This window comes from Mycteria americana, chromosome 10, assembly GCF_035582795.1.
Source record: "Mycteria americana isolate JAX WOST 10 ecotype Jacksonville Zoo and Gardens chromosome 10, USCA_MyAme_1.0, whole genome shotgun sequence".
NCBI lineage: Eukaryota > Metazoa > Chordata > Aves > Ciconiiformes > Ciconiidae > Mycteria > Mycteria americana.
This window is the reverse complement of record NC_134374.1, coordinates 8,141,189-8,157,107: the sequence shown is the minus strand read 5'-3', so window position 1 is coordinate 8,157,107 and position 15,919 is coordinate 8,141,189. Positions and strand designations below refer to the sequence as shown.

The window sequence follows — 15,919 nt, the reverse complement described above, 5'->3', positions numbered from 1 at the left end:
CTGTGATCCTAACACTGCCCTCGGGCATGTCCAGAGCTCACGCCTATGTATGCAGCGGCCCTGACCGGCCCTGTGAGCTGTGGTGCGGCTTTGACAGGACGGGAGGCAGCGAGGCCTCTGCAGGCAGCCCCTTGTGCAGCACCCAGTGGGGAACGGCCAGGAATCGGTCCCAGGAGCCTCCCCAGAGGCCCCGCTGGCTCCGCAAGAGGAGGCCTGGCTGCCTTCCCCCGCCGCCGGCGCCGACCTCGCCCGCCGCCAACCCCGCACCGCCCGCACTCGGCGGGAAACGCGCGCCCTCCGCCTGCTCCCGCGGCAGTATCGCGAGACCCGCGCGGCGCGGGGCGGGGCGGGCCGGCGGGAGGGGCGGGGCCGCGCGGTGTTTGGGGCGGTGGGGCCCCCCCTGCCCCCCGGCGGCTCAGGCACCCGCCGCGCACAAAATGGACACCGGCACCGGCCCCGGCGGCGCCGCCGCCGCCCGCGCGGACGGCGAGGTGCCCTCTACCTCTGCCGCGGCGGCCTCTGCGCAGGAGCCCGGCGCCGAGGAGGTACCGCTCCGGGGGCGGGCGGGGGGTGCCCGGCGGGCGGCGGAGCCTCCGGGGACGAGCGCGCCTGGCCCCGCCGCTCCCTCCTACAGCCGCCCCTCGGGCCGCGCCGGCCCGGCCCTGAGGCGGCCGCCCGACCCTGAGGCCGCCCGGGCCGCTCGCAGCGCGCCGGTCGCTCTGCCGCAGTCCGTGAGGGCCCGGCCGCGCCAGAGCCGCGGCTCGGCCTGCGCGGCGGCCCTGCAGGCCGGCCCCCGCCCGGACACACCCCCCGGCCCCGCCGTGCGGGCCGGCCCCCGGGTCTGTCCTTCAGCATCGCCGTGGCAGCTGCCGCCATCCGTACGGTCCGGGCGCCCCTAGGGTGCCCCGTTCCCAGCCGCGCAGCCCGGGCACGCCGGTACTGGCCGTTTAGCCCGTGCTCCCGTTCCATGCAGCCGGCTCTGCCCCGTATCGACCCCTGCTGGGCCCCCTCCTCTGGCGCCCCCCGCCCTGTTGTTTCCCTTCCCCTGTCCCCAGGTAAAGCAGTCCCGGGGCGGGACGGGGGCAGCGGGCGTGGGGCTCGGCGGGAGCCGGGGCTCGGGCCCTGGGTGGGGGTGTGGCGGTGGCGGCTCGGAGGGTTCGCGGCTGAACCGGTCTGTCCCAGCCCTCACGCTTCAGGGCTTCAGCCTTCCCTCTGCCCCGCTAAAATGCAGCCGTTATGCAGAATAAACCCCTCAAAAGAGCATGTATGGCTGCCAGCCTCCTCCCTTTAGTTTTTTGGAAAAAAGACTACAGGCTAAGACTCAAGGAATGTAAAAAGTGACGTATTCGGGTATCCTTGGAAACTGAACTAGATTTAACCTGAAGAATGACTCTTATAAAAACTTAGTAAGAATGATGACCATGTGTCATATTTTTATGATATCGGAGAAAATTGCAGAAATATTGATATTAATGCAATCAGAAGTTTAATTCCGATTGATGAAAGTCCATTTTTCCCTGAAAAGAACGCTTGATTCTTTATTTCCTTACTTATGTATACAAACAGCTACGAGATACTGTATAGTGTAATTCTGAACATTACCTGATTGTTGAGGGGAAAAAGTTTCTGTATTGGATACAACTTATTCTGCAAAATTTTACGCATGTCAGCTGATAAAAAGTTGGTACTAAATGTTTAGAGAATGCCTGCCTGGAGAAATCATTTGAAAGCAGTGAAACGTTTTGAATATTACCAACATTGTGCTACTGTGCCGTACTGGGTTTTTATTCAGACTATTTAATTTCACTTTGTGTTGAGCCACAGGTCTGTTACGTACCATGACGGTAGCTATGCCGTTAGTTATACAGTCTGCATAATAATGGCATATAATACAACCTGTTGTCCTCTGTTCCCCTCTCACTGTTTTACTTCACTATAAATAGTCTTTCTTGTTGTAGTAGTACCAAAATAGTGTCTTAATGGCTATTTGGAATGTCTTTCCGCTTTGTACATTTGAGTTAAACACAAAAGAGCTCCTTCTAATTATTCTTAATGCATCTGTTTAAAGTTCTCAATAGCACAGGTTACAAGACTAAAGTCAACTAAAGCAGCAGCAGTTCTTATTCCCAGGCATTTATTTAGGTGTTCACGTGACCTACCCAATTGAGGACTAACTATTGCACTTACTAGGCAGAAATCTGTCTCTCAGCCTGAAGTCAGTAGCTCTGTTTAGGCTAGTTAGTAGAGATTTCAAGGGGAAGTATTTTGGATCCGTGGAATACTCTGTTATTTTTGAAACTGCTGCATGCTCATGTTTCTTGTAAGGTGTTTAAATGACACTGGTTTTCATGATACTGTCTTATGTAGGGTTTAATCTTTAATGGAAAACTTTTCTAGGGTAGTGGCAGATTGTTTGTTACCAGCTAGCTCCCTGAGTTAAAAACGAAAGTACGTTTTTGCTGGTTCATTAATTGTTTGCACTGAGGCTTCTGCTGATCCTCCTGTTTCCTGTTGTCAGCCCTCTAAGTGATGAAGATGCGTTGTGTAAAGTTTCTAGGGTAAAACTCTCACAGACTTGATGAAATATTTTGTGGTTTCGTGTTGTATTAGGTACGTGATCCAGTTGGTAGTAAGAGAGAAATATTCTTACTCATGTCAAAATTTAATAATTGGCAAGGTCTACATTTTTATAACTCAGAACATTATGCAGAAGCAAGTTTGGCTATGACGCTTGTCCATCCTACCCATCTAGCTCCACCAACGCAGAATAGTATTTTAGTGAAACTACAGCATATTCTTTTCCCTTGTAAGTTGTGAGGAAGACAAAGGATATTGGGATGCATGTGTTGTAAGTTGTTTGTCTCTTTCATCAGCTTTTGACAGTCTCCTGTTTGTTATTTCTAATATTTTGGGGCCATCAATGTTCGACAGAAACACTGCGGTGAGGAGTGGGGGGGCAGGGAAACTGTGCTTTGTCTTGAAAGGTAAGGTGTAGGATGTGATTCTGTAGTGCTGTGGCTGCAGTAACTTTACATGTCAGTTCATTTACTTCTTTAACTCAGCGTGTGTTATTCACAAATACTTATTTCTGAAGAAATTTGATTTGTATGCCGCCATAAGTTGTCTTCTTCTGGGGAAGTCTGAGTAACAACAGAACTGGCGTTAGAGCCATCTGCCTTGCGCCTTAGAAAGGTAATATTGCATTACATTTTACTTGGAAAACTTGCAGTTAAAAGGGATTCTCGTAATACTGAGTAGTTCTGCTTTGGCTGTGAGAAACTTCATACTTACCTGAGGTAGAAAGAAAACTTTTTTCCAGTAGCACATTTTATCTATGTAATTTATTTCTAGGGGAAGTGAGGGAGACATCTGAAATGGCCTACTGCCAATTTTGTTTTCCTCTGAGGAGGAGTATTTTTTCACTTTAATAGCAAGGATTGGGCCTGATATTAGCACTGGCAGTCTCTCTTACTGGAGTGTATGTTATATAGTAATATAATGGAGGTGTGAACATACACATATGTATGCTCTTTGGTGTGTTGCTGTAACAGTCCTCTCCTAACATTGCTTTCTGAGATGAGCTGATTACCCATGTGACTGAAGAAGCTGTAAGTAAATAGAACATTTCTAATGCTACCTGTTTGCGACATAATCATCTGGCCTTGCAAAGCTGAACTCATGCATTTATAAAATCATTAAATTGCCAAATAACTTCGTTATACCCTTACTACTGTTCGCCTTTGCAGAGAATTATGCCTTTGGGCCAAAACTTGAAAAGGTGATCTCTGACTTCAGAAAATATTCCTCCCATTTGCATGATTGTGCATAAAGTTAAAGAGTAAGTTGGCATATGTATTTATCAGTAACAGTTCTGAAATGTAAGTGTAATGTTGCTTGACAGACTTCTACAGGTTTAGTCCCATTTTGGTCTGTTTTTTCTACATGACCCTGAATAGTTTAGATTAATTATGATTTCATTTTAATGTATTTATAGTGGGCTGATACTTAAAGCGCTTGTCAGATTAAGACTTTGCTCTGTTACATTTTATACAGACATGCACTTTGGTAGTTCCTTTCAGATTATTCAGTGCTTTTCAAAAACATTTTTATAATTTAATGCATCTTGAAAAAGTTTAATATTTTTTTATTTGCACGAGGTGTGTAAAAAGGCATACTTCAAAGATTGAATTAGGAAAAAAAACCCCACCAAACATTTTTCCCATGATCTCTTTTTAAAAAGGATGTTTTGCTAATATCATGGGTTTTGCTAGCTTTTTTTTTTTGTATACAGCAATGTAGCAGTTGAAGTTGTGGAAACCTGCTTTGAGCTTCCCAATTGAAGACACAAATGAATCTCATAAACTACAAAAGTCAGCCATTTTTGTTACAGTTTCTTAAATTTCTTTCCTTTATAGTAAATAAGGTAGTTGTTTGTTAACTGTGTAAGAGCATACCATGCAGTGGTTGCTGCATGGATTGATTTGGTTGTTTAATTTGTGTCTCTTCCTAGGTATATGGCTAAGTGTAGTTAAACCTGTATTTCAAAATGAACTCTGACTATTCATCTAGAAGTGAAAACAAACAAACAAAACCCAACCAAGATGCAAGTGCCAGAAATTTACAGTTAGGGATTTTACATTTAGAAGTCACATTTAATTTTTAAAATATCTTTTCAAGATATTAAATTTAATATGCATTTAAAGCAAGATCTCTGTGAAAGATTAAACTTCATCCTTTTTCAGTACTTTCTTTCAATGCTTTCAACTTGGATGCTGTTTGTAGAGATGAACATGAGGATGAGACAAATCTTCAACTTAATTTTATCTGGTCATACCGCCTCTTTAGTTTTGTCATGGATATCAGGTTCTGCTTTGGGTGAAATAATATGATTAATGCAGTCACTTAATTTTGAAATAATTATTTTTAAAAAGTAGCATGCTTATCTTGTAGTGTGTAGGTTTGTTCAGTTTGATATCTTTTTGCTTTAGTAAATAAAGAACCTGATATTTATGAAGTGTTTAAAATTTGAATTCCAGAAAAATGATCCCCCGTTTCAACTCAAACTTCCTCCAAAGGCAGCTAGACCTGAAAAAGAAGTTGACCCAGAATACGAAGAGAAGATGGTAAGTGTTTTCACGACAAAACGTACTGCAGCTTTTTATGACACTTGTTTCTTTGCTTGAACTAGATCAACACAGTTACACGGAGTTATTGCAGACTGGATGTGTAAGAAAAGAAAAACAAACCAAGATTCATTTAAATGTCCAGTGTGAATGTCCATTCATTTAAATGTCTACTCCAGTGTGGTGTTTCTCACAGTGGCTAACAGTAGGTATTTAGTGAAGAATATGAGAACAGAGGAAGCAGATAGTGATGGTTCTGTTAAATACTGTCCCACTCTTCCAAGTATTTTTGTCTGCATGATTTCTGGAGTTGGACGCTATGGTTTTTATACTCAGTAGTTGTCAGTGGATTTTTGTTTGTTTGTTTGTTTTATTTTTCCCCTATGGATTTGTCTGCTTGCTTTTTCCCCCCCCTCACGTAGGTTTAGTTATCTGTACCCTTCTGTGGTAAGGAGTTTCTATACAATTGCATTTTATATTTAGAACTCTCCCCTTTTGCTTTTGAATCTGTCTCTGCTAGTTTTATTTGATGACCCCTTGAGTCATGTCAGAGGCATCCTTAAGCTGCTACTTAAATGAGAGAAATACTGAAGCTGCCAGTTTCTTGTCATATAAAAACATAGAGCTTTTAAATGTTGATATGCCCCATAATATATGTGCCATAACAATGCAAAAGAGGATCTGTCCATGACCCAAGTGAAGGGAGCTTGTAGTGCTGGAGAGGAGAGATAACAGGGTAACTTCTGTATTACAAAGATGCAGAAACCAGGACAGGCTTGTTCTTGAATGACACATGTAGTAAGTTCTTGGTTGAAGCTGGTATCTGGATCTTGCTGCGTTTTTCTTAAAAGCTTTAGTGTTAAAGGGATGCCTAATAATTACAGTAGAGTCTGAAAGGATTGGATACCATAGAAGCCAAGGGAAGAGTATCACTGTTAGACATACAAAAATCGATACCTACTTGTATGAATACTTAATTTTTAGCCAAAGAGAAGACACACAAGTAAATCCGTTTATTGAGAATGAGTTGAGTAAATAACTAAACTTGGTTTCACAGTAATACATGGCGAATTCACATCTTTCCTATATTAGAATGTTAGTTCAGTTCTAAGAGGCAAAGGGAACAGGTCTCAAAAAATCTACCTTTCATGAATTGTGTATTCGTGAGCTAGGCCTTTGCTATTTATCAAAGCATGCTGCTTACACCCAGCCAATAATTTTGCAGGCAAAAAAGTATATTGTGGCATTCAGTATAGAACCTTACTAGTTATGGTTAGCTTGCCAAAACCATCATGTATTACTAGTTTAATATAAATCCTCTGAATGGATTTGTTCTTATCCTGTATGAGCATAAACACCCACATCTTTACTCCCCCTTTTAGAATTTTTTTTTCCTAAAAGTTTTACTTGATATTTACAGTTTATTTGGCTTTCAAGTTATTTACACAAATGGTCCAATAATGAATGCAAGGGAAAAATAATAGTAATTTTTTTTCAAGGAGATCTTTGTAAAGATGTTTATTTGCTGGTAAGTGGTTCACTATTAAAAGAAATGCGTTGCCCTCATGTGGCAAGATCATGCATTGCACGTCAGGTTCATTTTGATTGCCCTTTTCTTTGGTTTGTGTTACTGCTGTTGGAGCACTTTTACTTACCTGCAGAAAAGCTTTCTGTTGCTTGTATATTTCTTAGAAAGGTCATGGTGCAGAACTACAGTTTCACGTTTGTAGTTTACATCAAGATATATAAAAGAGATCACATGAAAATTGCTTTAGGTGGTACAGTGTTACATGATGCTTCGAAATGGCATAGAGAATGATAACAGTTGCATTCTGTCAGATAGTATTTGCATTTTATCGTATTTTTCTCAAAAATTGTGTAACATGTCTTTTAAATATAGAGAAGGACATACGTTTTGCTGTGTTTATATAGTGAAGTGCATATGCCTCATTGATATGGCAAAACTGAAATGATTGAAATTTGAAATCTGACAGCAAAATTCACAAACTTCAGTGAAAGCAGTATTGAGCTGGTGCATCCAGTACTTTAGTCATACTCCTAAAAGCAGAGCTGCCACATTGTTGTCTTGGATCAAATCCTGATAGCCTTGAAGCTGATGGAAGTTTTGCCACTGACTTGAGCAAGGTTAGGATTTCATCCCTTACTATAAGTCAGAACTTTAGTTTTTTCTTTATCTTTTGTAGACAGTCCTTTAAAGCATCCCTTCACAGTTGCTGGTGTGCCATGCAGCCTCAAGCAATCTATACATGTAAACTGGTTTTGGGTTGCTTTACTAATCTTTGCATTTTGAATGGGGATGAGTTGCTGAGGTGAGGTTATTAAGTCCTGCTACGTCTTCCAGATTGTTGTGGTATTCATGAAGGATCATTTGAACTACGACACATTACAGTTGGGTGCTCTAAAGCAATTCATGCTTAGCTGTAAGCTGAAGCAGCTCAAGGGCTATTTCCTGATGCTTGTAGCCCCCTGAGTTGGCTAACAATAGGCAGATAGTCTTGTCAGTCTTTCCTCATATAAGTTGTTCTTACGAGTGTCTGAATTCTATTTCTTAATAAAAATACATTTTTTTATGAAGAAAAGTTACTGATTTTTCTTTTTTTAATTCTCTCCTCACTTTGGAAACTAGAAAGCAGACCGAGCAAAAAGGTTTGAATTCCTCCTGAAGCAGACAGAACTTTTTGCACATTTTATTCAGCCTGCAGCACAAAAATCACCAACATCTCCATTGAAAGTCAAGCTGGGACGGCCACGGATGAAGAAAGATGAAAAACAGAGTTTGATTTCAGCTGGGGAGTATGTTTTATTTTTATTTCTGATGTCTTATGCTTTCAAACAAATTATGCATTTTAACCTATCTAGTTAGTTAGCAGCATAGAGATTGTGCTTTAAGTAAGTCCAGAACTTTTCCTATTAATGGTGTATCATAATTTCTTTAAAAGCTGGTTGGTGTATGCATGCTGATCCATCAACATTAGTATGACCTTGGATCAGGAATGCACTTTTAAAGTAAATTTCCTGATTCTTGCCACTTGCAATGCTTTGGTCCATATTGTGGAGTCATTTTGGAGCACATGAATTGAATTTCTTTTGCATGATGCTAACTAGAAGATGTACTCCAGAAATGCACCTGATGTGCTCCAGCTGCGAGTGGACGTGTCAGTGGGACCAGAGTGGAGCTAGACCAAGTTAAAACAAGACAACGTGCATGTAGTGTGAATGTTGGACCCTCAGCACCAATGGTCTTGCTCCACCAGTCTGTCTGTATTAATCAGTATTAACGTAGCCTGCATGTAGTGTTTCTGAGGGGTCTTGTAATAGCAAGCAAGTAGTTCTTGGAATGTTTACAAAATGGCAATTTCCATTTTTTAAATTAGAAAAAAAAATTTAAATTGAATATGTGATTCTTCTGAATGGTATAGCTATCAACTAATGGATTCTAAGGCCACCACTGATGTGTGTCTTGTATTTCTGTGTTGCTCGTTAACAAGTACCTTAGAGAACTCATGATACTTGTTGAAGTATAGTTATGGCTCTGGAGGAGAGGGCTTCATATCAGCCTTGCTAATTAAAGCTGTAATGAACCATAAGGAATAACTTATTAACAGGACATGATTTTGGTCAGGGTACTAGAATGCACGCATTGTAGATCAATGATTGTTTCTGTTATAACTTGTCTCTTTTGGTTTTATAGTCAGCGTTTTGAAATTATTTCATATAAACAAGAATCTTGGATTCTTTCTTTAGTTATCGTCACAGGCGCACAGAACAAGAAGAAGATGAAGAGCTGTTGTCAGAGAGCCGAAAAACGTCTAATGTGTGTATTCGATTTGAGGAGTCTCCTTCATGTAAGTATTGTATTGACAGTTTTCTGATTGCTTTGATGTAATTAAAATCTGAGCAGATCGCAATTAAAATTTTCTACTTAGAATTAGTATTTTTCTACTTAGAGGAATCTTACATTTACAGATGTGAAAGGAGGAACACTAAGAGATTATCAGGTTAGAGGTTTGAACTGGATGATCTCATTGTATGAAAATGGTGTTAATGGCATTCTGGCAGATGAAATGGTAAGCAGTAATCTTTTGGAATTTTTGTGGTAATTATTGAGCAAAATTCAGCATTAAAGTGCCTATAGTATTTAAAAGTATATGCAGTAGTATGCATTATTCTGCAACAGTTAGATTTTTTCACAACTGGAACTGTAATGCAATGAAAGAAATTGTATTGCAAACATTTGCTGTGTAGTTTGCTTTAAACAACTTAAGTGGCAGAATTATATAGTAGGAAAATTGTTTGAAACTATTTCTGTATGGTATTTCATTTCAGCAGGTTTCTTTCCCCCCTCTCTTTGTCAATGCAGGGTCTTGGTAAGACTCTGCAAACAATAGCATTATTAGGCTATCTGAAGCATTACCGAAACATTCCTGGGCCACACATGGTCCTGGTTCCAAAATCAACTTTGCACAATTGGATGAATGAATTCAAACGCTGGGTTCCATCATTACGTGCGGTTTGCCTTATTGGAGATAAAGACGCCAGAGTAAGTGTTCTACGTGTCAAAGATGTAGGCATTATTTGTCAAACACTAGCATTTGGGTACGTGGAATTCTCCCTAAGCTACTTTCTTAATTACAGTATTTTTTAGTAATTTTTAACTATATTAGCATTGAAAATACAAAATATTATGCTTGTAACTATGAGGGAAAAAATGCAAATCAATAGGTGAAATAATAGACTAGGATCAAAGTACACCTGTCTGACTTAACTCTTTTTCTGTTGTCTTCCTCTCTGATTTTTGCACCTTTTTTTTTTAATCTCTTCTATGTTTGCATTGTGACAGTGTTTATTCATTTTCCTTTATTGCCCTCACTTTGTTACCTCTTTCTTCACCTTTTTCAGGTGACTTCTCTAAGTCTGTGTCTTATGTCCATGCCTTGACTTGTAACTAGGATTCTGTTGTAGAGCTTTTCATATTTCATAGTGAAGGCCTTAAAATAGATATAGGGTGGTTTTCTAACTTGAAGGGGATCAACGAGCCAGATGTTCCTGCGAATTCTGTGGCTCCTCATATGGATTGCACGGCTGCCTGTTACTGCTTGAGGGTAGGAAGGCTCTGCAGAGGGATCTGGACAGGCTGGATCGATGGGCCAAGGCCAATTGTATGAGGTTCAACAAGGCTCAGTGCTGGGTCCTGCACTTGAGTCACAACAACCCCATGCAACGCTACAGGCTGGGGGAAGAGTGGCTGGAAAGCTGCCCAGCAGAGAAGGACCTGGGGGTGTTGGTCGACAGCTGGCTGAATATGAGCCAGCAGTGTGCCCAGGTGGCCAAGAAAGCCAATGGCATCCTGGCTTGTATCAGAAATAGCGTGGCCAGCAGGACTAGGGCAGTGATCGTCCCCCTGTACTGAGCACTGGTGAGGACACACCTCGAATACTGTGTTCAGTTTTGAGCCCCTCACTGCAAGAGAGACATTGAGGGCCTGGAGCGTGTCCAGAGAAGGGCAAGGAAGCTGGTGAAGGGTCTGGAGCACAAGGCTGATGGGGAGCGGCTGAGGGAACTGGGGTTGTTTTCAGAAGTACAGGTTTAGATTGGATATTTTGATTTAGACTGGAGGAAAAATTTCTTCACTGGAAGGGTTGCCAAGCACTGGAACATGCTGCCCAGGGAAGTGGTGGAGGTATTTAAAAGACCTGTAGATGTGGCGCCTAGTGACATGGTTTAGTGATGGAGTTGGTAGTGTTAATGTTAACGGTTGGACTTGATGATCTTAAGGGTCTTCTCCAATCTAAATGGTTCTGTGATTCTGTGAGAGGAACTGCTGGTTCTGCCAGGGATTTGGACAGTTTCTTCCAGTGCTATAGTCTTGGATTTGACTGTACTGCTCTTTGCAGATTATTTTAATTTGAAGTCTGATAATATTTGTACCACAGCGTGTTTATTGCTAGTTCCGTGGAATGAAATTAAGATTGTGTTGAAGGGAAGCATGCACCTTCACTTTGTACTTTCTTTGCTTTCAGAGTCTTATGTTTGTATTGTCATAACTTTTCATTTCCTCGTTTTCTACTTAATCTCTGTTCTGTGGTGGCAAAAGCACCTCTGAGCTTACATTTGCTTTTGTAAGTCAGTGCATAGTATTGTACAGAACATTCCTTTATTAGGTAGCTCTTCAAGGCTGTGGACTTGAACAGTTCTGTCAGTCCTACTAGCTGGGGTGATCTGTGTACCCTACTGAGTAAGTTCTTGGAGACCTGCATGCGTGGCTTTTCCATAGGGTGATATTCTTTCATATGAAAGGATATATAAGCCTAGATATTTATCCCTTACGAAATAGAGATGGGATAGAGGAGGAAGATCTTTAGGAAAGAGAGAAGATGGGAGCGGGCTACATGAGTTGTTTTGAAACACTTTTTTGTGCATTGTGTCTTTGGACTAGTTAGTTTAGAGGTTTTTTTCCCCCTATTGGTAGTATGTACTGTATCTCAATTACTGAAAAATTATGCTGAAGAGTAAATATTTAATTTTGAATAGGAGAAAATATGTGTTTTGCTTAACCCCAGCGGGTGATCTGTCTGTGCCTAGAGTAAAAAGGATTGAAGGCTTTTGTTACAGTAACTTTCAGTTACTGAAAAGATGTTTCAGTCATCTTTTGTGTGCTAGCTTAGCGCATCAGTAATGTTGGCAGAGATAGGTTTCACTGAATTCCATATAAATTGTTCATATTTATAAATGTTTATTAATTTAATTGTTCTGCTGTAGGCTGCTTTTATCCGTGATGTTATGATGCCTGGTGAATGGGATGTTTGTGTTACGTCATATGAAATGGTAATTAAAGAGAAATCAGTCTTCAAAAAATTTAACTGGAGGTACCTGGTAATTGATGAAGCCCACAGAATAAAGAATGAGAAGTCTAAGGTAAAGTCAAAATTATTTGCTACTTTGAAGATAATTTGACACAAAGATTCCATCTGATTTTAGCACATTTTAAGTGTTAGGTGTGGTGTTTTTTTAAAATATAAGCCGTAAGCTATTGGGTGGTAAATAGGAATTTCATAGGTAGCTCACTGTCTTTCAACTTAATTGAGATTGTTTCAGGTTTCAGAAACTGATGAAAATTCATTATGCTTAAATGTACTCGATGATGATAACTATTTGTTGTGTTTCTAGCTGTCAGAGATTGTACGTGAATTCAAGACAACAAATCGATTGCTGCTTACAGGAACTCCTTTACAGAATAACCTCCATGAGCTGTGGGCATTACTCAATTTTCTTTTACCTGATGTCTTCAATTCTGCAGATGTAAGTTGAGGTTTGGAAGTATAGTCTTGTTCTTGTTATTTGGATTCCCAGGCTGCTTTCTGCAGAAGAGAAGAATGGCCAGCCTAGTAAGAGACATATGATGTGGAAGACCTGGATTCAGTAGAAGCTCTGTGGCTTACCTAACTGTAGACTACTTTTTTTTTTTTTTTGCTCTACCTAGTTAAAACACTGCATTCTGTTAGTGCAGATAAGGCCTCAGGCCACTAACAGCAAATGTAATACTTTAAATAGTTCAAGAATTAGGCAAACTGGAACAAAATTTGGGAAAGCAATGCAGAATGAAGAATATGAAGCATCCAAATAGGCATAAGCCTTTTTTTCCACTTAGAATTTGAGTCATCTTTCTCCTCTCTTACTGTTAATGTTTCCTTGTACTTGTATTGCTTGCTTCCATTTTTTTTGCTCTGTTGTCCATCTCATTTACTTAAGAATTCTGGTTTCTTTTTCTTTTTTTACCTTCTTGTCCCATCATTACACAAGCAATAAGGGGAAGAACTTGGACACTGCAGTGAGCATGGAAAACCATTGTAAATTAAGTAGAGTAATAGTATTTTGTCTGTGGAGTTACTCAGTTGACTTGAATGTTATAAAATGCTGGGGAGCTGGCACAGAATTGCAGACTGACTTTTTTCTTTCACTCATAGAAGTAATTTGTCTCAAGATTTATGCCACTCTCAGCTGGAGTGAGAGAGAGTCAATATGTGTCTGTTAAAACTACAGATGATAAACTGTTCATACCAATTGTGCTGTTTCTCACCACAGGATTTTGACTCATGGTTCGACACTAAAAATTGTCTCGGTGATCAGAAACTTGTAGAAAGACTTCATGCTGTAAGTAATTAAAGCTGTAATAATGTGTCATCGTTAGCATACACAGTGTAAAAAAGAAAAACAGATTATTTCTCCCTTCATCTCAAAGTTGAGAAGATGAATGTGAAGGTATTTAGTTACAGAAATGCCCAGCCAAATTTTCATTAATTAAATATTGGAACTTATAGATACTGCTTTTTGTAGCATTACTGTTTGAAGCAGACAAAATCTGTACATAAAATGTGAAAATGAAGAATTTTGAGATCTTTTTGAAACCAGTTATTATTGTGAATAGTGTACTGATACACATCATGCTAGTCTGAATAAAGGCATGCCTTTACCTTTCTTTTCTCTCATGCACAGTAAAAGACATTTTTCATCATACAGTAACAAAACAGAAGGAATTACAACATACATTGCTTATCTTTGAAATGTTGGTGTATTTTGTATGTGCTGCTAGTGGAAATGAAACAGAGCTTATGTTAAAAGGTAGTAAATAGATTTTATAAGCTTATGGGTTTGGCCCTTGCTTAGGATAACAATGGGGATGAATATGGCAATCTTCATGTAGCATTACATATTTGTGTGTGAACATAGCCAATTAGTGGACAACTTCATTTTGCAGACTTTAGCAGAATTTTTCGGAATTTTTCATGATTTTTTTTTCACCATGACAGCAATAGATATTGATTAGTTCTGAATAAATATCAGATAATTGAATCTGTTAATTTTGTATTTGAGGCAATCAGTTTTATAAATTTATCTGTGGAAAAACTCTTAATTTGTGTAGGTTTTGAAGCCATTTTTATTACGTCGCATAAAAGCTGAAGTAGAAAAGAGTTTGCCTCCAAAGAAGGAAGTAAAAATTTATCTTGGGCTCAGCAAAATGCAGAGGGAATGGTGAGTTATTTACATCAAAGTAAGATTCTTTTCTGATAAAGAACACTACAGCTCTTCAGAGTGATTTTTTTTTTTCTTGTAGTTGCATGTTAAGACAGTCAGATGGAGAAGCCTATTTATAGCTGTCTTTGGGGCTTTTTTTAAAGATGCACGAGTTACAAAGAGCTCAGGAAGGGTAATGAAAAGGGTTGGGAGGAAGAAAGCAGAAACTTCTCTTCCTTCCTTAATTTTATTTGAAAGAACATATGCCTACTAAATTTCCTCTTTTGATGCAAGTATGTGTGCACCAGTAAAAGTATGAGCTGAAATTAAAATAAAACCTTGAGGAGCCACATAGCCAGAAGAGATGTGAGAAAAGGAGCCAGGTCAGTGTAGCAGCTTCAGTCAAGTAAATGATATCTTTAATCCACTTCGTAGTCCTAAAATGGAAGTGTAAGATAACCCAGTAAATGACAGATCATTGTCACTCAGACAAATTGCCTTTGATGTTTAGGTATGGATTTATAAATCCTTATTATCATCAGTTAGATGTTTTCACCAAGTTTCATAATAATAAAGCTCATTATTATATAAACAAAGCAAAATCCCACATCCAGAAATAAGTAACTGGGGTATTGCAGGGTTTCACTCACGTTTTAAATATCAAATAAAAACTGAGAGTTGTTCAAAATTGCCTGTAAAACTTCAGGTATACAAGGATCCTGATGAAAGATATTGATATCCTGAATTCAGCTGGGAAAATGGATAAGATGCGTCTGCTGAATATTCTGATGCAGCTGCGGAAATGCTGTAACCATCCTTACTTATTTGATGGTGCTGAGCCGGGCCCTCCTTACACCACTGACACGCATCTCATCACGAACAGTGGTAAAATGTTAGTTCTGGATAAACTGCTAGCAAAACTCAGAGAGCAAGGTGGGTACCGTTTATGGACAGTAGTGATCTGAATGCTCGTTGTAAGTAAAATTACCTTTCAGAAATTGCAGAGATTCGTTCTTGTCTTTCGTCCAGTGAATGCATTCATTACTTTGTGAAGTTTTTGCTGAAAATAATTTTTCTGTAGATCTTAACACATGGAGGGAAGGAAGTCTTACAGGAATGATTAGGAAGACTAATAACATGGAGAAGTAGAAGGAAAGCAAGAGCAGAGCCTCCCTTCTGTTGTCTTTAAGAAAATTTCTGATGAGAGGATTAGTTTGTCTGTGTACATCTGTGTCAGCTACTTATCTTACCATGGTTTTAAGTGTTCTGTTTCTTCAGCTGTGTATTTCTTCTGTATAAATTATCAAATGATCTGTCTTGAGGAGAAGTTAAATCAATACCAGAAAAGTAACTTCAGAAGAAAGACTTACTTCAGTAAGTTAGGCATAGCACAGAATATTTTGCGTGAATTCTCACTCATGCTCTATAGTAGACTGTGTGATAAGATTAATGTGAAAACATAAAACCGACGACAAAACCTTCTGTGTTGTTCTGTCAGGTTCCAGAGTTCTACTTTTTAGTCAGATGACTCGCTTACTGGATATTTTGGAAGACTATTGCATGTGGCGTGGATATGAGTACTGTCGACTTGATGGACAGACACCACATGAAGAAAGAGAGGTGAGAAAGTTCTACATAAACAGGAAATTTATTTGTTTTACATATTAGCTATATATGTAAACAATAACTTCTTAATAATCTAAGTAGCTACATCATTGTTTAAAATGTAGCAAAAATGCTACAGTTTAAAAAGGCTGCTAAGG

General features: G+C 39.9%; 1 protein-coding gene across 6 annotated transcripts in view; it reads left to right on the top strand.

Moving 5' to 3' along the window:
- Window positions 1-348: 348 nt before the first annotated feature.
- SMARCA1 (SNF2 related chromatin remodeling ATPase 1) overlaps window positions 349-15,919 on the top strand; it is a 37,433-nt gene continuing 21,862 nt past the window's right edge. For 2 of the 6 annotated variants that reach the window (XR_012777255.1, XM_075512803.1), the window contains exons 1-12: window positions 349-545; window positions 5,037-5,123; window positions 7,771-7,937; window positions 8,889-8,989; window positions 9,111-9,211; window positions 9,505-9,684; window positions 11,904-12,059; window positions 12,312-12,443; window positions 13,227-13,295; window positions 14,065-14,174; window positions 14,863-15,089; window positions 15,655-15,776. Coding sequence is in view for 5 of the 6 variants with exons in the window: in XM_075512803.1 (XP_075368918.1) it covers window positions 438-545; window positions 5,037-5,123; window positions 7,771-7,937; window positions 8,889-8,989; window positions 9,111-9,211; window positions 9,505-9,684; window positions 11,904-12,059; window positions 12,312-12,443; window positions 13,227-13,295; window positions 14,065-14,174; window positions 14,863-15,089; window positions 15,655-15,776 (1,560 nt within the window). In the remaining variant the exon portion in view is untranslated. Of the gene's footprint in view, window positions 546-1,016; window positions 1,056-3,746; window positions 3,839-5,036; window positions 5,124-7,770; window positions 7,938-8,888; window positions 8,990-9,110; window positions 9,212-9,504; window positions 9,685-11,903; window positions 12,060-12,311; window positions 12,444-13,226; window positions 13,296-14,064; window positions 14,175-14,862; window positions 15,090-15,654; window positions 15,777-15,919 lie in introns of those variants that run through there. The other 4 variants (XM_075512804.1, XM_075512802.1, XM_075512805.1 and 1 more) reach the window with 4 other exon arrangements.